The 27,864-nt window shown below is 45.2% G+C and overlaps 1 protein-coding gene and 1 long non-coding RNA gene across 8 annotated transcripts in view; one reads left to right on the top strand and one right to left on the bottom strand.

Moving 5' to 3' along the window:
* VIT (vitrin) overlaps positions 1–17,582 on the top strand; it is a 99,569-nt gene extending 81,987 nt beyond the window's left edge. For 4 of the 6 annotated variants that reach the window (XM_032881878.1, XM_032881877.1, XM_032881872.1 and 1 more), the window contains 4 exons: positions 7,152–7,255; positions 10,320–10,546; positions 11,993–12,506; positions 13,870–14,859. In XM_032881878.1, the coding sequence (XP_032737769.1) occupies positions 7,152–7,255; positions 10,320–10,546; positions 11,993–12,506; positions 13,870–14,048 (1,024 nt within the window). In that variant the 3' untranslated portion in view covers positions 14,049–14,859. Of the gene's footprint in view, positions 1–7,151; positions 7,256–10,319; positions 10,547–11,992; positions 12,507–13,869; positions 14,860–17,568 lie in introns of those variants that run through there. The other 2 variants (XM_032881875.1, XM_032881873.1) reach the window with 2 other exon arrangements.
* LOC116881840 lies at positions 689–27,864 on the bottom strand. 2 transcript variants are annotated; one of them, XR_004385500.1, is made up of 4 exons: positions 27,662–27,864; positions 26,924–27,017; positions 7,189–7,327; positions 689–1,186 (listed from the first exon to the last, which is right to left on the bottom strand). It is a non-coding gene; the product is annotated as an uncharacterized LOC116881840 (long non-coding RNA). The 2 variants fall into 2 exon arrangements; XR_004385499.1 differs by lacking the exon at positions 689–1,186 and adding an exon at positions 1,193–1,282.

Here is a 27,864-nt window from a genome sequence, read left to right as displayed (position 1 = left end):
AGGTTCTTAGAAAGGCAGAACCTCAGACCTCACTCTGGACTATAGAATCAGAACCTACATTTACAATCTATCCCCGTGTGGTCGGGCCCAGGCCTGAGGTCAGGAAATGCCAGTCGCAGTGTCTGTTGCAGACATCCCATAGTGTGGGGCTTCTGAGCCCTGTGGCACGGGTGCAGACAAGTCTGTGTGTTCCAGGGTCTCTCTCAGATCACCACACAGCAGGTCCACAATTCCCCCCCGCAGGAAATTATACAGGTTAATTTTCCACTTTTTGGTGGGTGCATTGAATTCTTGTTATTAATTACAAAAAAAATTTCATCTAGAAACAAAATTTGATTATAAGACCCTGCTTCCCACCTCGGGTCCTAGGAGATGTAGGACCAGTGTCCTTTCCAAAGGGGCTAGTTGTACCAAGTCTCCGGCGGGTTGGCCCGGGCCACGGGGGTGGCTGGAGATGCTCGGTCCTCTGAGGGACTGGGGGCAAACTCCTTTCATTCTGAGCCAGTCAATGCACTGAAGGAATGTTTCTGCCACCCAGCCTGCAGCTCCTGGCATGACCTTGGGTAGCCAAGGTCACCCTAGAGCATGCTCCTGATTCCACAGGCATGGTTCATCTCAGGGACTAAGCCCCCAAATCATCACATTTTAGCATTTAAGAAAATGAGAAGATTCAATATAGTGGGGTGATTTTATTGTAACCTCAGGTGATGCCTTGTGGGAGGAAACCATTTTGAAAAGCTGGCACCACAGGAGATCTGAGCCATCAGTATGTCTCTGCTGGCCGAGGAACTTGCGTGAGAGGCTCACACAGTGTGGCTCCAAGTACCCGGGCAACGCAGGAGCCCCTGGGGCTTTAACTGAAGGGACCGTAGAAGTCTTCCAGACTCCAGAGCTTCCCCAACTTTGCTGAGGATAGGATTCACCTGGATCCCTTGTTTAAAACAAACAAACAAAGATGCCCACCTCTAGTACAGACCTACTGATGTGAGCTGCTGCCAGGATGAGATCTGGTGTCTCAGGACTTGAACAGGTGCCTCAGGTGAATTTCACCTTCAGGGAGGCCTGGACACAATGACATCCGTCTCCGTGCCCTGTTCCCCAGGTGCCGAGCCTTCCTCGGGATCACAGGGGACCATTTCTGACTGGCATTCTTCTTGCTTCTTAACGCTCACAGGGGAATCATTTCCTGTTGCATCAAACAGTACAATTGGTTATTTTCTCCTTGAGCTATAGAACTTCGTTTGTTTTCTCCTCTTAGTTGCAAAGGAGATCACTGATATCGCTGAGGAAAGAAAAAGGGGGTTTTCCTTTATTGAGATCTTGTAGTAAAATTATAAATTAGACGTTTGTTTAGATAGAAATATAGCTGAACTTTTTAACTAGTCTCTGTCTCTGAAAAGTAACCTGGCGAGGGTGTCAGCCACCAGCCCTCATATCCTGAAAAAGGATACACACACCCATGTGTTCAGGTACCAAGAGCTGCTACAGTTTTTAGTTACAAATGTATCATTCATTCCTATGGTTTAATTTCAATTTAACAAAGATTTATTGAATGTTTACCATGCACTAAGCTCTATGTCATTTGCAGGGGATACAATGTAAAATTCTTCTAAGTGGTTTGATTACATTTGTCTGTAAGTCCCTTGAGGAATGGCTCAGTAGCTTTGCCCCTCCCTAATAATTTTAGCAACAGGAGAATTTCAGAGATCCCCTGATCCAAATTTTCAGTCCAATAAAAATAAATCAACAAATGTGATAGAGATTGTGTTCTTTAGGACTTCACCATCTAGTAAGGGAGGCAATATTTTTAAAAGAAATAACATTAAATAAAATTAAAAGCATCTATTCATTGGGTATATGAATAGCTCATCTGTCTGCCTCGGTAGATGGATTCATCCATCTCTGTGATGTAATAAAGGAAGACAAAGATCAGTGTGGAGCTGAGAAGCAGAGAGTTCAACTCCAGGAAGGGTGATCCAAGAAAGGAGAGGACATTTGAGCTTTCTCCATTTATTTATCCCATAAGTACCTATTTAATCCCCTGTATGCTAAATACAAGGGATAGGAAACACTAAGACAGGGAGCCTGTTCTCAAATAGGTAACAGTCGATCTTCATGACTTGTGGCTTCCATATTTGCAAGCAAATTCTCATGGCACATGTAGAGCCATCTGCAGACTAGCACGGCAAGGGGATGGGATTTGAGCTCCTTGACCCACGGTCCCAGCCAAGGTCGAACAGGGCAATGCTCTGCCTTCCTGCTTCAGCAGCCCTAAGGTGAACAAGTCTCTTCATTGAAATCTATTTAGCGCCACGTTTTTCCTATTTTTGTGCTTTCCATTGATGATTTCACTATTTTAAATGGCCCCCAAGTATACTGCTGGAATGCTTTCAAGTCTTACAAGCACAAGAAGGCTAGGAGGTGCTTATGGAGAAACGGCCCCTACTCAGTAAGTTTTCTTCAGGCATGAGTTCAATGTCAATGAACCAATGATTCGGTGCTTTCTGAAAAGGAAAGGAAAATCACTGATCTGTATGTGATTCTGCTCTGGAAAGTGACTAGAATGCCTGATGAAGCTACGAAAAAGTAGGTGAACTTATGAATTCATGAAGTGACAACTGATGTGAAAAAAATAAAACAAAACGCAGTGGATGGCATTGTGAGGCTAAGAGCCGAAGAAATTTTTAGTGACATTACCTAGGGTCATAAAGCTGTTAAACTGTTCTCAGCTGGTGTGTTATTAAACAGAAATATTGCATGTGATTATTTGTAAGAAATATACATTAAATTAGGTGTCTTCCAACAAAAATGTACATAAAACAAGTTTATATATTGACATACTGATGAAAATGTCATGACTGGAGGCCCACAGGAACCTAAGCTAGTACTTCCCCTAGGAGCAGTGGCTCAGTATTTGCTAATTTGATGTTTGCAGCAACTTTGTAGAATGTAACTACTGCAAATCAGGAGACTGGGCTGTATATGCAGTACAGGAAAGAGACAGGTAATCGATTGCTCTGCAAAGTGATCAGTATTAAGACAGCCTTCTGAGCAGCATTCCAGAGAATGCCACAGATGTGACTAAGTGACTAAGTTCGACGTTTAAATGCATTTTTTTCTGGAAAAACTTTTGGAAAAAAATTATATTTTTGTTTTTTAAGTTATTTGTGTATGAACAACCCCTTATGATTAGCTATGATTTCTTCACAATCATCAGACAGACTCAGGGAATCTTGCAAGGAAGAAAATCTAGCCCACAGATCATTTTCAAATGTATAAAGTTTTATGAGGTAATATTTTATAATGAATGAAGTGGATATTGTGTTATGTTTAGTAGACAATTACATACTTACTATTAACAATATCAATAACTATTAACAATACATACTTATAATAAAAAATATCAATTTTGCAATTTTTCATTTTACAGCCAATAATATTTTGTTTGTTTTGGCTCGACTCATACTTTATTTTTTAGGCCCCCAAAAGTTCATATTCCTTGGTCACCAAGGGAGGATCAAGACTTTGGCTACTCTGAAGCTTATGTACTTCAAGGGTCCCTTTAAGAAAAAGGGCACAAAATTACAAATACAAAATTAGGCCCCTTGGAAGAGGTATTATTAGCTCCCAGGTTAATTTGCCTCTGATCAGCATGACAGCTTATTGAATAAACGGTCCCCTGCACAGGCTGCTCTGGGAAGACCATGTAGGAAGCTATAGCAATAGCTCAAGAAGGTAAAGATGGAAGTCCAAACGTGAGGCTGGAAAGGATACAAGAGAGATGAGAGATATTTAAGAGGCTGGTCTGACAGGACATGGCATGTGATGAAGAAGGTCTCAGAAGGCAACCAGAGGATGCATTCTGCTGAGATGACAGTGAGTCAGGGTGAGGAGGGAATGCAGAAGGGAATATGGGTTGTTGGATGGAGTCAATCTGGAAGATACAACTTCAGTATTGGAAATATCAAACCTGAGGTGGTTGTGGACCACCTCCAGGCACCACCCAGTGCATTCCGGTTGGAGATGGATGGGAGTCATTTTACGTCTATCTGGGGTTCAAGAGCGAGGACCCGCCAGTGTGCGCTGGACAGCTGTTGGCGATGTGAGCGTCTCTGAAGCCCAGGAGACTAAAGTCACTGAGCTCTCCCATGGAAGTGCACACACTGAAGAGGGAGGCATGAGGGAGATACACCCTGGGCAATGCCAGCATTAGAGGCAGAGATGCACAGAAGAAGAAAGAAGAAATGTGTGTTCCTTCAATACTGTTCACTGAGAGCCTGCAGGTGCTATGCACTGTGTAAGGTGTTGTGGGTTAGAGAAGCAGAGTCAGGTGCGGAGGCTTTCATCGGGGGAAGGGCAGGCGACAGGGAGCTGGAGCTGGAGGGTGGGCACACTTGGGGTCTTCCAGATGTGAGGGGATTGATGAGCAAGGACACAAAGCTAGAAAACCAGGAGATAGCAGCTCTTTCTGCCTAGAATATAGGCTATCCTGAGAGAATTGGGAGGGGGTTGGAGAGAGAGACTGAGACAGCACCATATGAACATGATGGGTTGGAATTAAATTATGGATGGGACTTTTTTAAAGAATGGGAGCCTCTGATGATTTTTGAGCCAAGGAAGAGTTGTTGTTGTTGTTGTTTTAGAAGATATGCATACAGTTGGCTTTGCAGAGACCAAATAGAGACTCTTATAATAGAAACAGCAAGGAGTAGGGTGCCTGAACTCAGAGGGTCACTGCAGACATTCGGAGGAAGGATAAAAGCAAGTGATGGTGGACGGAGGGACCTATAGGACTTTACTGAGAGGACCCACAGACCCCAGGATGAGCAAAGATGGACTCCAGGTTCTGAGCCTTGATGGCTAGGGGCCAAGTTCAGCATTCGCTGATATTGATTTGTAAATAATATGAACCTGAAAGCCCTTGAGCCTAGAGGGAAAGAAAAATGAAGTGTGAAAGCAATAGAGCTCCTTCTCTGTGATTTCTCTTCCCTGTGACCTGAACATGGGTTGTGTTACTGAGACCCCTGTTCACGAGGCTTCACCCTGCTCACAGACTGAGGGGAAGGTCAGGCTCAGCTAACACACCCACGTTTCCCCATTCGGCAGTTGGCTTTGTCATTGTTTTGTTTTTGTTGAATCCTTAGTTTTCATCTGGTTGGGTTTGGCCCCAATACCCATCTCCCTGAGCTTCTTTTAAACTTCCCTTGTCTTCCCCGAAGGGAGCCAGTCCTCTCAGGTTCCAGTCCCCTCTTACAGAGATAAGCATGCCTGCTGGGCATTTCACTTTGGTTTTGTCCAAGACGCAGCCTTTGTCCCTCATATTTACTAATAAAGTGGAGGACAGAGGGTCACACTTCCAGCTTCCAGGAGTTCTTCTCCCATAGAGATCACCTGGAGATAGCCGGAAAAGTCGGAAAGTAGGGATGGAGCAGGGGAGGAAGTGGGGAGAGAGGCAGAAGATGTCTCTTCTCAGTCCTAGGGAACTGGCTTCCTGGTGACCACATGGCCAGGTTCCCCAAAGGACTTGCTAAGAATCCAATGCAGGTCCCCTCGGGTTTGCCACCTAAACCGCCTAAAGGTGCTTCTCCCAAGACCTACTCCTGGTGTTTGTGGAAAGGCTGCTTTTTTTTTTTTTTTAAGATTTTATTTATTCATTTGACAGACAGAGATCACAAGTAGGCAGAGAGTCAGGCAAAGAGAGAGAGGAGGAAGCAGGCTCCCCGCTGAGCAGAGAGCCCGATGCAGGGCTCGATCCCAGGATCCCTGGATCATGACCTGAGCCGAAGGCAGAGGCTTTAACCCACTGAGCCACCCAGGTGCCCCGGAAAGGCTGCTTTTAAAAGTCTTTTCCCTCACAAAGAAGAAGAAGAAGAAGAAGAAGAAGAAGAAGGAGGAGGAGGGGGGGGGAGGGGGAGGAGAAAGGAAGAAAGAAGGAGGAGGAAGAAGAAGGAAGAAAGAAGAAGAAGGAAGGAAGGAAAGAAAGAAAGAAAGAAAAGAAAAGAAATGTGGGGGTGGGGACACTTGGGTGGCTCAGTTGGTGACATAGCCCACCCTGAATCTCAGCTCAGGTCTTGATCTCAGCGTGGTGAGGTCAAGCCCCACATTGGACTCCACACAGGGTGTGGAGTCTACTTTTTAGAAAGAGGCTTCTCCCTCCCCTTGAAGGCTTAGTCACCCGCAGGTATGACCTGCTACGTAATGTGCAGAGCCCTATTTTCAAACATTACAGATTTCAAGATGGCAGCATCAGAGCAGGGAACAGCGTGCACGCTCTTCTGGAGTGTGGGGTCCCGTGAGACCCTAGAGATCACACTCACTTGAAGCCTCGTCCATGGCTAAATGTCAGTGCTTTGTGAAATGTGTTTTTACTGTGCGTCCCCACTGACCAAGCCCCCCCTCCCTCCTGGCCCCCCTCCCACCTGGTCATAAAGCACATCCACAGCCCCTGCTCAGCTGCTCCCAGGCCTATCCCCCTGGCTTACCCTCAGACACTCTTCTCTAGAGAAGGATTCTCATTCTGTTTCTCTACTTAATTTACTCCACCTCCTCTCCCACTGAACTTTTGGTTAATAGATGTTAACATTTTAGGTAAGATTTGAATATTCTCACCCAGTCACAGGAACAATAAAATGAAAAATAAAGGAATGTCTTCTCCTAAATGTCACAGTTAAGACAAAATTCCAGCGTAGGGTTAAACCAGGGAGTAGCTCTCAGCTGGGAATTTCCTCTCTGGAGAGGAGGGTCTGGGACAGCCTGGGGAGACACTGACATTTGCAAAATCCCACTGGGCAATCATCCTGTTCTTTAGCGATATGAGTGTTGTGATCTTTGCTTTTACCTAGATGAGGAAACTGAAGCCCAGAGAAATTAAGTGACTGCCCAAGGCCACACAGTGAGGAAGCAGCACAATCAAAACTAGAACCCCGAGTCCTAGGACAGACCACTTTTCTCTATACACACTGAGAAGGACCCCAGCCCTCCCATCTCACCATTACTTCTGTCCATGTTGGGACATTTTATAAAACACAGCTTAAGGGCTTTGAAGCAGCTTCCCTTCTATTTGCATACAAAAGAATCAAATCTGATTTCTGTTTTCCTCCAAAGATAGTAACTTTCCAGCTAACTTTTATTTCTCCTTCTCACTCTTAAAGAGACAACCCTGCTGCCCAGTTTAACCTCAGGACTCACATGAATTCCCGGGATCTGAAGACCGCCATAGAGAAAATCACCCAGCGAGGAGGGCTTTCTAATGCAGGTATGCAATCTGAATTCAGATCAGTCTGTTTGCTTCCACAGTGTTCCCTCTGTGTGCTTGTCTCCTAACATCCTATACAGGAGGAGGAAAGAATAGTAACAATCCATCAAGAAATGATTCCTAATACCTGTATTTTTTTTCTAAAGTATCATCATGAATTTAGGGGCAGGAATCAATATCACACACATGCGGGAGAGTTCCAGCATGCCTGGTATCTTGGCTTGGCAGCTTTCTTTGGGACAAGCAGGACAGCTATTATAACTGTTTCCTGATTGGCTGATGAGTCATCAACTTAGAAGTTGTCAACTACGTAACATTAAATATTATAGCCAATTCCATTCAGAAAGCTCCACAGCGCTCCTTGGGGATCTTCTTCCAATAGTTCCTGTTAAAGTGATAACTGTACAAAGAGAGACAGGTTCTTCCTTTCAAGCTGAGTCTCCTGAGATGTCAGCCTTGGTGGCTAGGAGGTGGGATGGCAGGTTTACCAGAAGTCCAAGTCTAGCCCCCAGTGGGGCAGGTCCAGAAACCATTTTGCCAGTGAGCCTATGCCAACGTACAAATTCATAAATGGTAGTCTGGCTTTGGGGGCACTGGGAGGACTGTCTACTTCTCAGGGAACCTCTTTGAATCATCAACATGCAATGAAATGGAGAAGTGAGCTGCGGTGGCTTGGCATGTAATGCACACAGAACTGTCTTCAAAGGAACATCTTTGAAGTTACTATAAATCTGATTATTTCCCTCCCCACTGCAGTGTAGACCAATATAGTAGTATCTGGCAAATGAAGAGCTATGAAAAGTGCTAACCAAACACCGGCCAAGTCACTGCTCTCCGGGACCCTAGATCAATACCACCTCGTTGCAAACATGATAGAGTTGATTTCCCATTCGTTTTCAATTGAATACTTAGATCAGTGACATTCCAGTAATGTATCATGGAATAAAACAGAAACTTCAGAAGACACCCTATATCCTTGATGGGATTAGTGTCTTAAAATCATATACCTTTTTCAGGGAATAACACATTCTGTCTCTGCCCTGTCCTGATCAGGGTTTGCATTTGGAGAATGGGATCCATTTTAGCTGGTTGAAGCAGGAAAGGATTTATTCCTAGGTTCTAAATGGTTTTGAGAATAATCAAAAGAGCTGAGGAATGAGCTCGAGGCTGAACTTTGAGATGACTTCTGACGGCTTCCTGCAGGAGACGGACCTCCAAGGAGCTGCTGTCTCTTCCAAGATCAGGAAATCACATTATCAATTCCGCCAGCACAGCCTCTTCAGGAATCTGACTCAGCCAGGAAGCCACCACAGTCTGCAGGCTTCTGCTACAGCAGTCATCCCCCAAACGAGACCTTGCCTGCTCCATTCACACCCACAAAATGCATGTTCTGTACCCTCCCACCTCCATAGCGACAAAGCTAGAGACTAGACATGGGTTCCTCCAGCACCGCCCAGAGAGGTCAAGAACCCTCCGAGGCTCAGGAGCAGAAATAGCAGAGTCTCTGCCTTGCTTCCATCTTCTAAATCTCATTGCATTGCACATCGATTCATTAAATTAGCACAACTCCAAGGCTGTAGCTGCAAGGGAGTCTCAACAATGTGGTTCCCAGATTTCTGTTCTCAGCTTTCAAGACATGCTGGAAGGTGGGATGGGATGGGATGTGGGTTGAGCACTAATGGACTGCGACTTCCAGATCTAAGTGTGGGTGAGGCTAGGGGTGTGCTCTGTTCACAGGCATCTAACATTCAGCCGGAGGGGACTGCTGGGGGCCTTGCGCCTTCAGGGACATTATCCCTTGGCTATGAGGGCAGTTCTCAGCAGCTGTTTCTCTATAGCAGCTGTGCTCGGTGCAGCCAGATCATGTGGGGTCTCCAAGACATTTCTCCAGCTTCTGCATATGTAACTGTTTGATCCTCTCAGTTAATAGGTTAAGATTACTCTAGCCCTCGGAGCCAGGATCCTGGCCAAAACCAAAAACCATTGAGTGTAATGACATTAGTCCTAAAGTCTTAGGACTTTAGATTGATTTTAGATTGAGGACCCCTTTGAGAATCTCCTGAAAGCCTCCCTTCAGCCTAAATAAATAATTACACATACAAACTGCTACACATAATTTCAGGGGCTTTGTGGATATACCCCCCACCCCCGATGCCCCACAAGGGTCCAGAGAGTCCGGGTTAAGAGCCCTGCTTTTATATGAAATTATGCTAACTCTACAGTGACCTGGTCCTCCTAATTTACCCAGGAGCATATGGGGTTTCAGCACTTAACCTAGGAGAGACCCAGTAAACTGGGACAGTTGTCCCCCCTCCTTGATGAAAAATTGCTGAGGTCCTAGATGGCGGGAAGCAAGTGCTTTGGAAAGCCATGTTGGTGGCTCCCTTACACCTCCCAACTGTGGCTTTCTGCTGAACTGGAAATCTGGAGTGACCTGCCTGGGTCCACACAGCCAAGGCTGGAACACAGTCCCTCAGTTCTCAGTGAGCACTACACTTCCCTGGCCAGCCAGACCCGTGCCCCTCACATGGAACTGGACAGAAGACACCACTGACTTGGACTTCAGACTCCCACACCCCGCAGTTTTCGGAGCACCGGGCTGGTCAAACTCCAGTGGCAGGAGGCCAAGAAGAGGCTCCTGTCCCTCCAGCCAGTGCCTCCTACCCCATACTCCCGGAAAGGGCTTTGTGCACTTCCAGGGCCCAGGCAACGAAGGGACCCTCTTATTGCCATGAAAGTCTTTCTCATCTGTTTGCTGGTCCCTAAGACTTTTTTTAAATAATAGAGAATTAGAAATGAAAGGCCTGATGTGAAATGGGGGAAGGAAACGAATGGTGGAGATGGTTGTACAACATTGGAAGTGTGCGTCAGACCACTGAACTGTATGCCTCACAACAGTTAATGTGGTTTTAAAAAAAAAAAAAAAAGGAAAAAGAGAAGCAAACACACAAAGGGAGGGCATGAGAGGGTTTTTCTGGCCCTCTGGATGCCGCTGGGATCTTGCCTATATTTCTAATCCATGTGATCACAGTCTCTGCAAGCATGAGCTCTCTGTTTCTTCCAGGCCGGGCCATCTCCTACGTGACCAAGAACTTCTTTTCCAAAGCCAATGGGAACAGAGGCGCTGCACCCAACGTGGCCGTGGTGATTGTGGATGGCTGGCCCACGGACAAGGTGGAGGAGGCTTCGAGGTTTGCAAGAGAGTCAGGAATCAACATTTTCTTCATCACCGTTGAAGGTGCCACTGAGAATGAGAAGCAGTATGTGACAGAGCCCAACTTCTCAAATAAGGTACGGAAGTGCCCCAGGGACCCGCCCGGTGTGGGCGTCCACTCGCTCTGCACAGCTGTGACAGCCCTCAAGACTGTTCTTGTGCCTTCAAAGGGGCATAGAGCTTACTTGGAGGCAGGGAAGCCTCCAGGGAGGGGCTAGTAAGTCTGGAGCCTGGAGTCACCCAGAGTCATCCCGGGACACCTCATCAGCTCCCAGTGCCACCTCCCGAGGGCAACCTAGCACTCTAACTCTGGTGTGTCTCCCTCTCGGGGCTCCCCAGTTTGGTGTAGATTTCACAGTGAAGCCCACTCACACTGATGCTGAGCTCTTCCAGTCCTATGGGGTCCCTGCTTCAAACCCTTCCTGGTCCCCCATTACTCTCGAGGCCTCTGGAGTGTGGTCCTGACACGCCCAGTGTCTCCTGCCCACACCTAGCACCACTGCCCTCTCCCTCCATGACCTCAGCCGATGCCTGGTGGGACTCCCCAAGAGCTCAGCTCAGCCAGGACACTCATCTCAAATAATATCAAGTCCATGGAAAGATTAATAAACCCCTCTTAGGGTTTTGCAACCCTAAGAATATTTCCTAGGACAGTTTCAAGTCATTTCTTGTTTTAAAATAAATTGTCAGTTCTACAGCTTCATGTATAGTCACCAGGTCTGTGACTCTCCCTGTGACCCCCCAGAGAGACAAGGAGACATGCTTCACTTCAGGAACACAAGCCTGGTCCCTTCTGAGAGCACAGAGGCTAGTTTGCTCCATGTTTATTTGCAGCTGCCTTAAGTTTTTCTGGAACATACTTGGGCATAAGTCAATAAATATTCATTTGTCTGGAGGCAGGGATGTCTGGAGGACAGAGCTGGGGCTTTGAAGGCAGAGAGATCTGTGCTCCAGTCTTGGGGACTCAGATGTCCCTTCACAGCTGGCCCTCTGTCTAGTCCTTCATGAAGGACTAGATTCACGAGAGAAGCTCTCCAAGAACATCTAGTGTGACTCCCGACTTATGTGTGGGAGCCCTTGTTGCGGGGCTCAGGGCTGCTCTGGAAACACTCCTGTAGCTACTTCTCATGTGTCTTGTTCTCCTGAGCAGAAGAGAAGCTCTCTTTAATCCTCTCAGATGTTGGTGCCCTTGGGGCCAATCTCATGGCCGGCTCCCAGTACAAACAGACCTAGGGGCCCAGAGAGGCATGACCACGTGGCTGAAACCAGTAATTCACCTCTCTCTGAGGATCTGTTTCCCCTAAAGCAGAGACCCAGCCGAGGGAGTAAGAGTGAGTCCAGGGGTGACCCAGCGGGCATCTAACTGGGTGGACCAAGGTAGAAAAAGAGCTGTAGGAAGACGAGGACAGAAAACAAGAGTCTGTCTGCTTCTTTCTTCACCTGTCCTGGCGGTTGGCGTCACAGTGACCGCCTGGAGAATTCGACACCCGAGCGGGCGAGTACCCCAGCCCTCTGTCTTGCAGGCCGTGTGCAGAACAAACGGCTTCTACTCGCTCAACGTGCAGAGCTGGTTCAGCCTCCACAAGACAGTGCAGCCCCTGCTGAAGCGAATCTGTGACACGGACCGCCTGGCCTGTAGCAAGACCTGCTGGAACTCTGCTGACATCGGCTTCGTCATCGACGGCTCCAGCAGCGTGGGGACGGGCAACTTCCGCACAGTCCTCCAGTTCGTCGCCAACATCAGCAAAGAGTTTGAGATTTCAGAAACAGACACGCGGATCGGGGCGGTGCAGTACACCTACGAGCAGCGTCTGGAATTTGGATTTGAGGATCACAGCACCAAGGCTGACATCCTCAACGCCATCAAGAGGGTGGGCTACTGGAGCGGTGGGACCAGCACGGGGGCTGCCATCAACTATGCCCTGGAACAGCTCTTCAAGAAGTCCAAGCCCAACAAGAGGAAGTTAATGATCCTCATCACTGATGGGAGGTCCTATGATGACGTCCGCATACCGGCCATGGTTGCCCATCACAAGGGTAAGCTGCCTTTGCTGAGCATCCCTGGGGCATGGGGGCCAGCGGGACGAGGAAGGGGCTGTGTTTCTAGGCTCTGGTTTTGTCTACTACGTAATAATGTCCAGCGCCCCAGGGAACATATTAGGGGTGTTGTTAAACACTACTGGCCTCTCTGAGCAGCAAAGAAGGAAGAAGTCTGCTTCATGTCTGCTCCGTGTCCCACCTACCTCCTTCTCTTTACAGCCAAACTTCCAGGAAGGGTTAGCTCTATGCGCTGTGCCCACATCTTCATTTACTTTTCACTTTTTCACTCTCAACTCATAGCAATTCATTTGGTTTCTTTGGCATCTACACCCCGAAACTGCTCTCACCAAGCCACCAATGTCTTTGTTTTTTCTAAATCCAATGAACACATTTTTGTTTTCATGTCATGTGACCTCCCTGCAGCATTCAACTCTGTTGGTCACTCCCTTATCTTGAAAACCTGTCTTCACATCCATGCTGGAGCCCATGCTGGGTCACCATCTCTCCCGGTCCTTGTGCAAGGGTTTCTACGCTGGAAAGGAGATTGCATTTTATGGGTTGTAAAGTCACCTATAAGCCCAAAGTAATTTGATTCCACTGTTTTAGTTAGGAAGATCATGAACTCACTTTTGATGCATTTAAAACTGAGGGGAGGGTTGCCTGGGTGATGCAGTCAGTTAACTATCTGACTCTCGGTTTCAGCTCAGATAATGATCTCTAGGTCGTGAGATCGGGTCCCATGTTGGGGGGTGGTCCACGCTCAGCAGGGAGTCTGCTTAAAGTTTCTCTCTCCATCCCCCTCTACCCCTCCCCACCCCCAGAATAAATAAATCTTTAAAAAATAATAAAATAAAACTGAGGGGAGCCTGGCTGTCTCATTCAGTGGAGCGTGAGACTCTTGATCTCAGGGTTGTGAGTTTGAGTCCCACATTGGGTGTGGAAATTCCTTTAAAAAATGAAATAAAATCTTTAAAAAAAAATAAATAAAACTCTCTAAGATTTCATTTGACTCTACACACAGGTAGAGCAGGCATGTGCCATGTGATGTCATCTGCATGGCATCAAGTTTCACTGGTCCTGAAATATCATCCCCTCGACTGCCCATGGACATGAAAATCTTATTTATTACTCCATTTTGTCTGGGGTTTCTTCCTCCCAAAGATTCTCAACTCCTATGAGATAGTTTATATCCATTCTGTGACTGTGGGTATAGAGTAGATGTTTATGCTTTGGAGAACATTTCTGATTTTGAATTTGTTAGCATCCCAACACAAGAGCCAACAGAGCAAAGAAAGGCAGTGGTTTGTTCACAGTGCCTCTCCTTGGGCACAATGGCTTCATCTGAACTCTGTCCCCACAGGGGTGATCACCTACGCAATAGGTGTCGCATGGGCTGCCCAGGACGAGCTGGAAGTCATCGCCACTCACCCTGCCAACCACCACTCCTTCTTCGTGGATGAGTTTGACAACCTGCACAAATTTGTCCCCAAGGTCATCCAGAACATTTGCACAGAGTTCAACTCACAGCCTCGGAACTGAATTCCGAGCAGGTAAAGCACCAGCCGATGCTGCTTTCCCTACTAGCCCTGGGATGGTCCCCAATGCTTTATGGGGCAGCAGGGCACGTGGGGCTTGGTGCCCAGATGTGCTGTTACTGTTTGCCAGCGTGGTTTTGTGTACTTCCAAGCTTGGAGTGAGAAAGGTGATCATAGGTGTGTAGAATGAGGGAAAATGATACATCATTTGGAGGGTGCTGGGGATTTACATTTTGATGATGGTTTTCAAAATAAATAGAATAAAGTGCAGAACTTATGACAGGCTTAGCTAGAGTTTTTCTGAGGGTTCCCCCCCATTTTTATTTCTAATTAGGATTCTGTAACCCTCACAGATTTAATTTTTATGGTGACAATATAGGAGTTGCTTAATTGTTTTAAAAGATAACATTCTGACCGTGTTGTGGAGAGTGTTCACAGGCTTTCTGGCAGGATGACCCTCCGCTCGTCCCATTCCGCAGAGCACATGCTGTGCACTCTGTCCTGGCCCACAGGCAAGACACAGCCACAGGGGTGCAAAGAGCAGCAGCAGCGGCTCCACTCCTGATTTCCCTCCCTCTTCTTGATTATCTGAATCACTGTGCGCCTGCATCCTGTAGCTTTAGGAGCAGCTGAGGAACGTTCCTGGAGGACCAACGTGATCTGGCCTAGAATCCCTTGGGAGACTGGTTGCCAGGCCCCATTCCAAGAGCTGTGGAATTAGGGTCCGTGGGGCTGGAGCCTGAAGAGTGGCATGATTGACGAGCCCTCTGGCAATACTGCTATGCTGCCACGGATGGAGGCCTACGGAGCCACTTCTGAGCTGTCAGTGGGACAGAGGAGCCCCTGACTATGCCTGCTGCCCTGGGTCTCCCCAAGTTTGAGCATTTGCGCCATGTTTTTCACTTGTTAACCAGATATTATCATTAATAGCTGCATTAAAATAAGCCGGGATGGGGTTTAGTTGGGCACCACTTCTTACTTCCAGCTTCTGCCAAGGACTCATCTATTAGGATACGAAATCTGTGTGTGATGGGGGAGTGTTCGAAAGAATCATTAATAAAGGTGACTTACTTGACAAATCACGTTTTGTAAAAGTGTGTGTTAAAGGATGCCGCTATGAACGGAGGCAAAAAGACAGTACCTGTTGCCCATACTTGGGACAAAATATCTACAGAAGGAATTGGAAGATATCATCCATTTAGCAGAATTTGCCTCAAGCCTGACAAACTTCTCAGTACCTGGAGAGTGTATTATCAGCTCAAAATACTGACGTCTACAGAGAAGAATCAATTGAAGGTGTCAGCAATTTCAAATTCATTAACCATAAATTTTACTTTAAAAGCGACTGCAAATATATTTGTTCAAGAACCTCAAAACACAAAAACCATTTTCAAAAAAGAAATTCTTTATAAATATGCCAGTGACACACACTACTAGTGAGAGATTCGGCTAAGAAACAAAAGAACTTAAATAAGTACAAGGAAAATTATTCTGCCTATGTTTGTGAATATGCAGATAATCAGTACAAAAGAGTTTTTTCCAATGTCTCTTCAGTGTAGACATGTAAATGCTTTAATTGTTTGAAGGAAAATTTATTTTGGAAAATAGCTCTTGAATATAATTACTTTATATTCAAAAAGTAAAGGGCCTTAATACAAAAGCCAATTTGTCATAAATAAGTATTTCCAAAAGTAATACAATCTGAATTATTTTGGTGTCCTCTCTCATTCACAAAATTGTCCCTGTTTGGAAAATAAATTATATGGTCACTCTAGTTATAGGTATCATAGTTTTAAAGACAAATGAAACCTCACTAAATGGGCCCGTTGTCTACATGGTGTCAGCAAATATTTGAGAGAGTGTGTGTGTGTGCGCGGAGGAAAGGAGCATCAGAGGCGAGGTAGTTGAGGCACCCAGGAGGTGCGGTGTCATCAGAGTTGTCTGAGTGAACGTTCAAATCACACAGATGGCAGCGGGAATCGGGATGGAGAGAGCAGAAGTGAGCCCAGCTTCACCGTCTTCAGCGAATGAGAAGGGATCCAGCTGGGAGGAGGCAGCAGTGATAAGGATGAAGGGTGATTTCAGATCTTCCCGGGAGCTGGGGACTTTGTGGAAGGAAGGAGGGAGATTAGAAAGGCAAAGGGGGCAAGGAGCAGGCCTTTCCCATCCTAGGCCTGAAAATCAACAGCCGCCCCTTGGATGCTGCAGCGGAGGAGAGGCAAGAAAGGGCTGAGCTTCTGGGAGCTCACTGGCTACCGAGAGAGCACCCCACTGGGGAGTGCAGTGGGGAGGCTGGCGTGGGGCGTGGGGCTGAGCCGGGTCAGGGTTGCGCAGAGCAGTTTGGATATAAGGGCCCTCGTGGTGATGGGTGATGTGGGACGTTTGGATATAAATGCTGCCTTGCTCAACCCAAACTGTGTTCAGCAGTGCTAGGGCAGAGCCAGAATCTGAACACTAGAAACAGAACTTTAGAAACGATCCACATCAAATCCTCCAATGGCAGAAAAGGAAAGACCAGTGGAAGCTCACACCAGATCTCTGGCTTCCAGTTGACTCCTCTGCCTGCCTTCCTGGGGGGTCAGAACCCCCACCCACCTCCATCCCAATGTCGGACACACACACACACACACACACACACCCCTGGGTCTGCCCTCCGTGGGCTATGGTCCAGCCTTTGCAGAGCCCTCTGGGTCCTGCAGACTCAGAGCCAATCTCCAAAGGCCACTTTAACTTTCATTCCATGGTCTCAACAGAAAAACTCCTCTGTGCTCCTTTCCCCTCCAAGGCAACCAAAACAAGCAGACAAGGAGCCCTGGGCCAGCTTCCCTGGGTACAGAAGATGTCTAAACGCCACTCAACTTTATTTTCCCACCTCTCAGGAGTTACAGCCCTTTGAAAGAAGTTTCTTTGCTAAAAGTTTTGTAACGAGGCTCTGCTAAAAATGTCCAGCCAAATGGACAAGGTCGAAGGCTCAGATATTTATTTCTCCAGGCTCTTTAAACCCTTTCGAACAGGACAAAACCTCCATGAAGCAAGTTTTCCAGTAACAGTCTCAAGGGGCTGGCATGGGTTTATACAGAAGACAATGCTTCTGTGTGCAAGATTTTCCAGCTTCATGGAGGAGTTTCCAACTAATAATCTTATTTCCCCCTCACAATCTTAAGTTCTCCCCTTAGATTACCAGCACAAAAATATAGTAAGTAGGAAATATGCTTGAAAGCATGAATTCAATTACTTTGGAAAGAGACATTTATTCAACTAATGCCTTTGAGGAATTTGCTGTCTAGTGGGAAACAACACCAAATGAACGGCTGAACTCATGTAATTATTATCATGGGCTCCTGCTCTAATTGCACGGCTGGTGATTGCAAACGACCTCATGAGAAATAAAATCATACTGGTGCCCGACAATGAGTGAGTGAGTGCTACAAATGGGGCAATATTCTGAGGGCTTCTCTTGCCTTAACTCACTTTTCTTATCCCTGTGACCTGCTCAGAGAGGTACGATTGTTCTCATTTTACAGATCATGCAGCCGAGGCATGGAGGTGTCAAGTAACTTGCCCAAGGTCACAGAGCCAGGAGAGGCAGATCTGGGAATTAAACCCAGACAATCTGACTCCGGGGTCTATATACTTAACCACTTTGCTTCTTGTTAATGGTAGCCGCACAGAAGGTTCTCTAGTGCGCTTGACGATTTACAGTATATGTATAATTCTGCAAAGCGTACTCTCAGGGTCTATTAAATGTACAAAGTGAAGAGTCTGTTACCCGTCCAAGCCACACTGCACTTCCCCCCATCACTCCCCTTGATTCTCTGGATAGCCGCCTTGCCCTCACTTCTTCTTTTTTTTTTTTTTTTTTAAGACTTTCTTTATTTGAGAGAGAAATAGTGAGTGAGAGGACAAGCCAGTTGTGGGGAGGTAGAGAGGAAGAAGCTCCCGCTGAGCAGGGAGCCCGAGGTGGGGCTCAACCTCAGGACCCTGAGATCATGACCTGAGTTGAAAGCAGACGCTCAACCGACTGAGGCACCTAGGTGCCCCACACCTTGCCCTCACTTAAGATGAGTGACTTTAACCTATTATCCACAGTCCCTGCAACTCCTGATGAACACATCAGGCTCCCCATCCTTTCGTTAAACTCCGAGTTATCCTTCAAGTTTCAGTCCAAATGCCACCTCCTCTTTGCAGCCCTCTCTTTCTTGCTCAGATAGACTTAGGCTCTCTGGATGCAGAGTCTGGACCCACCCATTTCCCAGCAACATCCTTAGTCCCTTATTAGCAGACACCATTCACACACACATCAGGGACATGGACCACAGGGGATGAGAACGTTAAATCTGTCACCCAACGGTGCCAGCCCCTAATACAATGAAACAATGGCACTGGCTGAAGGGGAGGCAGGGATATTTCAGGAAGGGAGAAACAGGGTTATGATGGAAGAGAAAAAGAGGCTCAATTCCATCCACACCGCACCACTCCTTAGAATGCCCCTCTGAGGTTCCCTGTGATATGTCACAAGCACTCTTTTCCTAGGACCAGAATCCTCTTTGGGTATCTACCCACGGGGTAACTCTGTCCCTCACCGTCTGCAGAAATGAAATCCTGTTTTTCTGTTTACCTTCCCGAGTCTCTTTCAACAAACATGGTTTCTTTCAACAAACACCTATTATGTGCCAGGCATTGTGACAGGCCCTGGGGTACAGAGATGGATAAGACCTGGTCCCTGTCCAAGGGGCTTAGAGGCCAGCGTGGGAGACATAGAGATAAGCAGCGAACATCTGACTGATAGGAGAGGTGACAGGCACACCTGGGGGGGCTGCCTGAGCTGGGTGTGTCTGTGTCAGCCACAGGAAGACGCAGAAGATGTCCCAGCAGAGGCAATGACAGGAGCAAAGGCAAGGAGGCATGACATGGGGACAGCGTGAAATGTGAGGTGTCAGGAAACAAAGCTGGGGAGAGAGTCAGGGGCCAGGCCGTGGTTCGAGCTCTCTCGGTGGCAAGTAACAGAAACTCCATTCACAGCAGCTCAAGTAAATGGGAGTGTTTGGAAGGAAACTGGACTAACTCATGAACCCCAGGGTCAGGAAGACAGCAGGGCTTCAGAAAGGGGAGGAGGGACAGAACAGGAGAGAGGCAGCAGGCAGCCCTCTCATTCTACTCTCCTCCAGAATGATCTTCGTCCGGCAAGTGTTGAACAACCTGCAGAGAGTGAGAAGAGGGAAACTTCCTGCCCATGAAGGACTGACCCCCTATAGCAGGGTCCCCCAGGCAAGCAGGGCGACGTGGCCGGTTGGGGGCCAGGTCTCACATGGCTCTATCTGACCACCCTCTTGAAGTTCTTTGTCTTGAATGCTAGTGACTGCATGTCCACAAGGGCACCGGGAAAACCAACCAAGGCCGCATAGACGTCTTCCAGCGCCGCTGTCTCCCTTCGCTTTGTTTACATAATTTACCCCAGAAAACCAGTGACGGTCTCTCTAAGATGGTCACTTCTCTCCACCTCGATGGCTACCCTCTGGTTACTTGTTTATGGGCCAGTAGCCTTTGAAAACTGTTCAGACTCTCAGGGAGGCAGAGACGCTGCTGCTGGGACCCATTTCTGTTTTTAGTACGAAGGTCCGACTGAGGAGAAATGGACTATTTAAATAACCATCCACATGGAAAACAAATAAGGTTGAAAGACCCAGTTTCAATGCACGCTTCCTGCCTTCGTCTTTCTTTACTTCCTTTCCTTTCTTTCTTTCCCTCCTTCGTCCCTCCCTCATCTCTTTCTATCCCTCCCTCCCCCCTCCTTTCCTCTCTTCCTCCCTCCCTTCCATTCTCCCTCTCTCTCTCCCTCCCTCCCTCCCTTCCTTCCTTCCTTCCTCCCATCCTCCCTTCCTCCCTTTCTTCCTTTCTTTCTCGTCCTATAATTGAGAAACACTGAGCTTAGCTTTACCCCTGCCGTCCCTCTTACACAAACTGGGCCCGCAGGCGCTAAGCTGCCCAAGTAAGCAGATGCTGTACTCAGCTTGGCAGCTGAGACTTTCTTATAAAAAGTACAATTCCAGCTGAATAGCTTCTTTCTGTGACTCCTCTACTTTCACACTTGGTTGAGGTGAGCAGGGCGTATTCAGGTTAATGGCAAATTTGAATCTGGGTTCTCAACAAAGAGCCTTTACATGACTGCTCAGGGCACAGAAACGGGGAAGGTCTGGGAGCCATGGAAACTGCAAAACCAAACAAGACCCAAAGTCAATTTAATTGTTGTTGGTCTGACATCCCCAAGGCATCCGTAAACCTGTATCCTTATATTACGATATCGATTTTTTCAATTATCCTAATACTCTACAAGTTCTCCTTGAAATCCCAGTGAAAGGGAGTTTCTTTCCAACCTCAATAGTGGGGTTTTGTGGCATTTTAAAGCCAAAGAGGGAATGGGGACAAGTCGAAGGCTACAAACCACTGTGGTAATGCCTGTCTAAGATACACACCAAGCAAAATAAATGAGCAGACAGAAATTTCTAAAGGGCAAAGTGGCAGTGCAATTTGGTTTTCTCCTAAGAGAATACCCTCATTGAACCAGGAGACAACCATCGTGTGGAAACCATGGGGGACCTTTCCAGCTCCTCTGACCTAAATGCAAGGCCGGGGACACCCACAGGCCTGTTCCCCTCTGCAGAGAGGGGGCATTCTCCCAAAGTGAAAAATCAACCTTTTCATCTGGGAGTCGTTCTGATCCTGGACACAAAATGCCAACGGAGCTGTGACAGTCTTAGGGGGAAGGGCCGGATGCCCACACGGGCAGCAGCTAAGAGGGTCCTGGCTGGACCACAAGTGTGCTCATGAGCAGCAGTCCTGAGGCACGCCTCAAGACCCCGAAGATGCTTGGTCCTGCAGTACGCCAATGAGGCTAAGCCAATACCACTGAGTAATTAGTTACTTTTCCCAAGATTGCCTTCCTTCCTATAGGCTGAGGAGGCCTAGAGAAATCCTGATGATGAGACTAAAGCCAATCCCAGGCATCAGTGACAAAGTCCCAAGGTGGCACCAGTATAGACTAGCAGGTTTATATTCACCATGTCAAGCCTAAGGTTTACTTCCTACCTCGCCCCTCCTCGGGTTGAACCGCGGCAGGTAAAGGGAACCCACTGCCCCCTGGAACTGGTCTCCTGCCTCTCATGTTGACTGTCATCTGGCCCCTTTCACTTGGACGTCCTAGGGGACAGGAGAGCCTGTGTCGTCAGCTGTCCTAATCCAACAGGGTCAGTTGACACATACCTGTGCAACCTGTTGCGAGGCTCCAAGCCCTCCCGGCCGTGGCGGTGACTCCTGTTACATGGGGACTGCGAGCCACTTGACAGCTGCTGTTTTTTCCAGATGCTCTCCAAAGCCCTTCCTACCACAACATCACTCCCAGGAGGTTTCTGGTCACCCCTGATCCTACGCACTCACAAAAACGCCAAGGCCTAGCCCAGTCCCCTGTCCCAGCTACAAATCATCTGCCAGTGGTCAAGGCACTCTTTCTTACTGAAGAGTAAATTGCAGAACAAAGAAGTCTCTCTTGAGATCTGTGAATGCCTGTGGTCACACTGCCTTCATCCCACTGGGTCGGTACCCTGAAAGCCTGGGCTGGGATGGTGCATAGGTTTTTGCACCAGTGGTGATGACTGCCTAAAGAAGCATCCGAAGAGAGATTCTGAGGCTAAGGGCCCTTAAAAAAAAGAGATGCTAAAATCAATCAGTGACATCAGCCACGGTAGAGGGATGGGGCCGGGTCAGCTTTACCAGCTGGGGTCTGCTCGCCTCTATAGTTTAAAGAGCAAAGCTGCAACTTGAAAAGCGCACTTGGGGAATTAAATGGAAGCTCTCTCAGCTTTTCCTCCTATGAATTTATGGCATTGCCTATAAATTCTTTTAAATAAATCTCTTCATTTTCTGGGAAAAATTAGGAATGGAGAAAATTAGTTTTTAGTTTGACTCCTTTTCTAAGGAGGTTTCTAAATAAATCACCTGGAAAGATTCAGGTTATGAATGTTTTTAAACCAAGAGGTCTTTGTAATGTGTTGCTTTTGGTTACCAGGTCCAGAATTCTCTACGGGGACGTTTCCTGCAGCAGGCGAGGTACTGTAAGCAACTGCCCTATGTTTGCTGGGGTGGAGATGAGAAAGAGAGCTGAGAGGCTGGCCTTCCTGAGGGGTCTCCATTTGCCCGGCACTATCTTTGAAGGACTTAATTGGGATGATAGAGGTGAAGGTACCATTTTTTAGAGGGGAAAGTGAAGACTCAGAGACTCTCTTGCCCTGGGGTCACATATCAGATAAATGGCAGGTTTTAAGGTCAAGTTTGTCTCCAGAAAAAAAAAAAAATCATTTAAGTAAATACAACATAATTTAAGTAAATGCAGTAAGATCACCCACCAGTATTTTGGGGAAAACAACAATTATTTAAGGTTTCTACCTATAGAAGGAAATAGGAAGCCAATGACCTAAAAAGCCATGGAATGAAATAAAGTGAAGCTATGAAGAAGGGTCAAATTGACAAATTCTGTAGAAGAATGAGGATGAAAGAAGGATGTCTAAAACGTGAAGTCAGAAATAAAGAATTATTTAAAGAAATACCTTTATCTAGCTTGCAAGTATATATAGAAACTTCTCAAAGGACTAGGTAAGAACAAGTTTCCTGGATGAAAAAAGAAATCCTATATTTTCCCCTCACTGAAGAACACAGATCTTACTTAATTTGGTAAGCAGATCACCACCTGCACATAAGATGGTAGTGGGTTTTTCTCATGACCCCGAGACCTTTTTGGTCATTTTTCTTGGGTATGAGAAGGCATTGCAAGTCTCCTCCTCCACCTATGTGGACAGGAGCTTGTCTGCCTAACCTACCAGAATAGCCTCCATTTTATTTGTTTTCCAAAAAATACAGCTTATCTTTTCACTGCCTTTCTGTTTCCTGTCTTACATTTCATTGATTTCTGCTTTTATCTCTTTCATTCCCTTTGTTCAGCTGACTTGGGGCTTATTTTACTTTTCTTTGTCTCGCTTCTTAATATGAAATCTGAGATCATTGAATTGAAAGCTTTCTTCTTTTCTTACATAGTTTAGTGCTATAAAATTCCCTCTGAGTTCTCTTTAGTTGTATCCCACAAATTTTAGTATGTTGCATTTTTGTTTTCATTCAGCTCAAAGTATTTTTTTATATAGACTTTTAATTTTTTAAGACCTTTTTTTTAAAGATTATTTATTTATTTATTTGACAGACAGAGATCACAAGTAGGCAGAGAGGCAGGCAGAGAGAGAGAGGAGGAAGCATGCTCCCTGCGGAGCAGAGAGCCTGATGCAGGGCTCGATCCTAGGACCCTGGGATCATGACCTGAGCCAAAGGCAGAGGCTTTAAAAACCCACTGAGCCACCCAGGTGCCCCTAGACTTTACTTTTTAGAGCAGTTTTAGGCTCACAATAAAGTGGAGGAGAAAGTACAGCAATTTCTTATATACTCCTTGCCCAGCCCGCTCTCCTCACAAGAGGCACAGCCTCCCCCGCTACCAAGATCTGATAGCCAGGTTGTACATTTGTTATAATCAATGAGCCTACATTGACACATCATTATTGCCCAAAGCTCACAGTCTGCATTAGAGCTTACTCTGAATGTTGTACATCCATCTATGGGTTTGCACAAATGTATAATGACATGTATATACCACTATAGTATCATACAAATAGTTTCAGTGCCCCCCAAATTCTCTGAAGTCTGCCCATTCATCTCTCCTCTGCCAAGTCCCTGAAAACCACTGATCTTTTCACTACTTCCAGCAGAAAGTCATATAATTGAAATCATATCTTTCACTTAGTAATATGCATCTAAGTTTCCACCATGTTTTCTCATGGCTTGATAATTCATTTCTTTTTATTGCTAAATAATGTTCCATTTTTCTGGATGTACCCACCATTTATTTATCCATTCACCTACCAAAGGACATCTCAGTTGTTTCTAAGTTTTGGCAATTATGAATAAATCTGCTATATGCCTGTTTTTCTGCGACTATAACTTTTCAACTCAGCTGGGCAAATACCAAGGAGCATTATTGCTGGATTGTATGCTAAGAGCAGGTTTAGTTTTGTAAGAAACTGCCAAACTGTCTCTCAAAGTAGCGGTACCATTTGCATTCCTACCATCAGTGAATGAGATTTCTTGTTCCACATCCTCACTGGCAAAACACTTTTTAATTTTCCTTTGACCCTTTGGTTATTAAGAAGTGTGTTATTTAGTTTCCAAATATTTGGGGATTTTCCAGACACCTTTTTTTATTGGCTTCTAATTTAATTTTACTGTGGTCAATGAACGTACTTTGTATGATTTGGACCCTCTTCAATTTATTGAGACTTGTTTTATGGCTCAGAATATGGTCTACCTTGGTAAATGTTCTTGGCACATTAAAAAAAAAAAAGTGTTTTCTGCTGTTGTTGGGTAGAATGTTCTATAAATGTTAATTAGGTTTGTAGTGTTACCCAACTCTTCCAAATCCTGATTGCTTGTCTACTTCTCTCTGTTATTGAGAGGAGTACTGAAATCTCCAACTATAATTGTAGATTTGTCCTTTCTCCCTTCATTGTTCCACTTATTTTGAAGCTCTGTTACTAGGTGCATACGCTTTTAGGATTGTTATGTTCTCTTGATGAATTAACCTCTTAATCATTATGAAATAAACCTCTTTACCCATGCTCTCTGAAATCTATTTGGCCTGATGTTAATGCAGTCATTGAGGCTTTCTTTTTTTATGGCATCTTTTTTAATCCTTTTACTTTTAACCTATTTGAGTTTTTATGTTCAAAGTGGATTTCTTGTATGTAGCATTTTATGTAGGCAAGTCTTATTTGTATATAACTTGTCAATCTTGCCTTCTAATTATGGTGTTTACACCATTTACATTTAATGTGATTGCTTATGTAGTAATCTGTCACCTCAGTATTTATTTTCTATTTATCATACTTGTTCTTTGTTCCCCTTTTCCATTTCCTATCTTCTTTTGGATTAATTGAATATTTTATGATTACTCTGTTTTGTCTCCTTTATTGGCTTATTAGCTATAGTTACTTGGTGGGGAACACCTGGGTGCCACAATTAAGCATCTGACTCTTGGTTTCAGCTCAGGTCACGATCTCAGGGTGGTGAGATCAAGCCCTGTGTCAGGCTCTACACTCAGCGTGGAGTCTACTTAAGAGTCTGCCTCCATCTCCCTCTGCCCCTCCCCTTTCTAAAATAAATAAATCTACATCTAATCTACTACAGCTAATATATGTATATATACGTATATATATTAGCTGTAGTTTCTTTAAGTGGTTGCTTTAGATTCAATTGTGTACATCTATAATTTATATTATCCTACTTCACAAATAGTATAAGAACCCTGAACATTAACTTTATGAAATGTGTTAATCCTGAATTTAAATGTGTTTTCTGAATGGTAATTTGAATTTATTACATTTTCTCCTCATTTGGGGTTGTGTTTTCCTTTTCCTTTGCATAACAGATTATTGGGTCCCAAGATTATGAATTTTGCCTCTTTGGGAACTAGATATTCGTGTGTGTGTGTGTGTGTGTGTGTGAGCTATTCGTGTTTTACTTTTAAATTTAAGACAGAGCCAAAGCAACGCTTAACCTAGTGTTGAATTTTTACACAGTGATGAGCCAACAATACCCTTCCTAATCCTCTACCTAATGCCTCAAACTTTATCATATATTCCACTGTGCCTGGTGGAAACATGAACTATTCCCAATCTTGCGTAATATCAGAGGATTGTTCTGCCTATCTATTAGGTGACTCTTCCTCAGCCTCTGATAGATGCATCATGTGTTTATAGTTATCAATACTTAGCTGAAGACTTGGGGAAGACCCAGTTCAGAGCTCCAGAGCTTTCTTACAGTATTCTGTCCTGCAAACTCTAGCTATCTTGGACTCACCAAACTCCCAACTCTGTCTCTTCAATTCACAGAGAACTCTAGGCTCTGCTGGGTTGCCCCTCATGTCATGAACACTCTCTCTAGGCAGTAAGCTAGGGCCACAATTTGTTTTCCTCTCTCTCAGGAATTATTGCCTTGTGCTGTTATTCAATATCTGAAAACTACTGTGTATTTTCCCCCTCTATTGTTTAAAAGGGGAAGATAAATCTGTTACTTCACTTGGCCAGAAGCATAATTTGGTCTTTCATTTTAAAGAGCAAAGGAGGCCTACACTTTTTATATCGGAAGTTTAAAATTTAGGGGTTTTTTTAGGGTACCGGTTGGGCCAAAGAATTTATGCCCAAGGATGTTTATTTTTTATGACATACCTTAAGGTTTTTATTTAGCATCTTTAGAAAAACAAACCAACTTCTTCCAAGGTACAAAAGATAATCCTCTTCAAGTAGAAAGAACACAAGAAGATTCATGCATCAACTGAGAGAAAACTTCAGCAATATTAGGGACAGACTCAAGGCTCTATCTAAGACAACAGGGTTCCTTGGGATTTGTGTGAAAGGAAGTCTACTTAGGAGAGTTGTTTGAACATTCTTCAGAGAGTGAGTAAATTCAAAACAAGGAATGAACAAACAAGATTAGAATGATTGGGATATCATATAGAAAAGCAAAAGTCTCATTTGGAAGGTGACTTGAGGCACTGTTCTCAAGAGTCAGGATATCAGGACTCAGTGTTTACAAATTACATATATTACCTTTTATAGTCAGGGTGAAAGAGAAGAAATGAGGGAAAATGCAAAATAGAAATGAGTGATTAAAGAGATTCCTGTCTAATGGGGCATTTGTGAATGAGAACATTTGTCTTTAACCTAAAAGCCATTTGAAATTGACTTCTCACTGCCATCTCCTACTAGAGAAGCTGAAAAGTGAGATACTCACTTTCTCAATATCCATTAAATGTAGGGAGGCAATGTTGTGGCCAGTTAGATACATGGAGAAATCTGCTGGAGGGCCACTGGGTAGATTTCCTTTGCTGTCAAAAGAGAAAAAGTCCTAATTAGTACGACCCTTCTTTCTTTTTTACCTTCATCTTGCCTTGAACTTGGATAACATGATTGGCATTATTGGAGCCATCTTGAAACCAAACAATAGATGAAAATTCAATCCTCTAAGAAGAGAAGAGGAATAAAAAGAGCCTGGGTCCTTCTTGACATTTTGAACAGTTGGACCAATGCTAACAATTCCCTTACTGTGAACTTCTATTTTTTAGGCCATTATTTGTTGGGTTTTCTCAAACTTAAAAGCTAATTCCATTCCTTGCTGATACAGAAGCAAAATGTAAATTGGCAGGGCTACACTTTGTTCATCTGCACATTAAAGACAAATTAGTCCAGTAATAATGACCGACCACACTGAGAATAAGAGAGGCAAGATGGATAATATCCATGACCCATTCCTAATCTTTGCCATTTGTTTTACATGTTTGTACATAGAAAGATTGTTTAAATTGTTGGAAACTGTCCACTGAATATAGGATAAGAAACCAAACTGCTCTTCCAAGTGACACACAAAAAAGAGATGTTTGGGTCAAGGAACAAGACTTGAGGACAGAGGGAAAAAAATTGGTGTCCTGTTTTTCCAGTAAGGCAAGGGAAATGGAGAAGCTGAGTAACACACCTCCTCAGTTACTGATGCAGAAAACTTCAGACGAGATTCTGAGCACATTCTTGATCCACCTTAATTTTCTCTTCCTCATCCTTCAACTTGCCATGAGGAACTGAATGTAAAAGGTGAGTATTTCTTTTCCTGAACTCCTTGAAAATTAAGAAACACACATAGATAATTCTTCAATAATAAGAATAAAAAGCATAATACCACAC

This window comes from Lontra canadensis, unplaced genomic scaffold (assembly GCF_010015895.1).
Source record: "Lontra canadensis isolate GAN:19392208 unplaced genomic scaffold, GSC_riverotter_1.0 scaffold78, whole genome shotgun sequence".
NCBI classification, from domain to species: domain Eukaryota; kingdom Metazoa; phylum Chordata; class Mammalia; order Carnivora; family Mustelidae; genus Lontra; species Lontra canadensis.
Note: the sequence above shows the minus strand (reverse complement) of the source record. Positions and strands in the feature narration are given on the sequence as shown.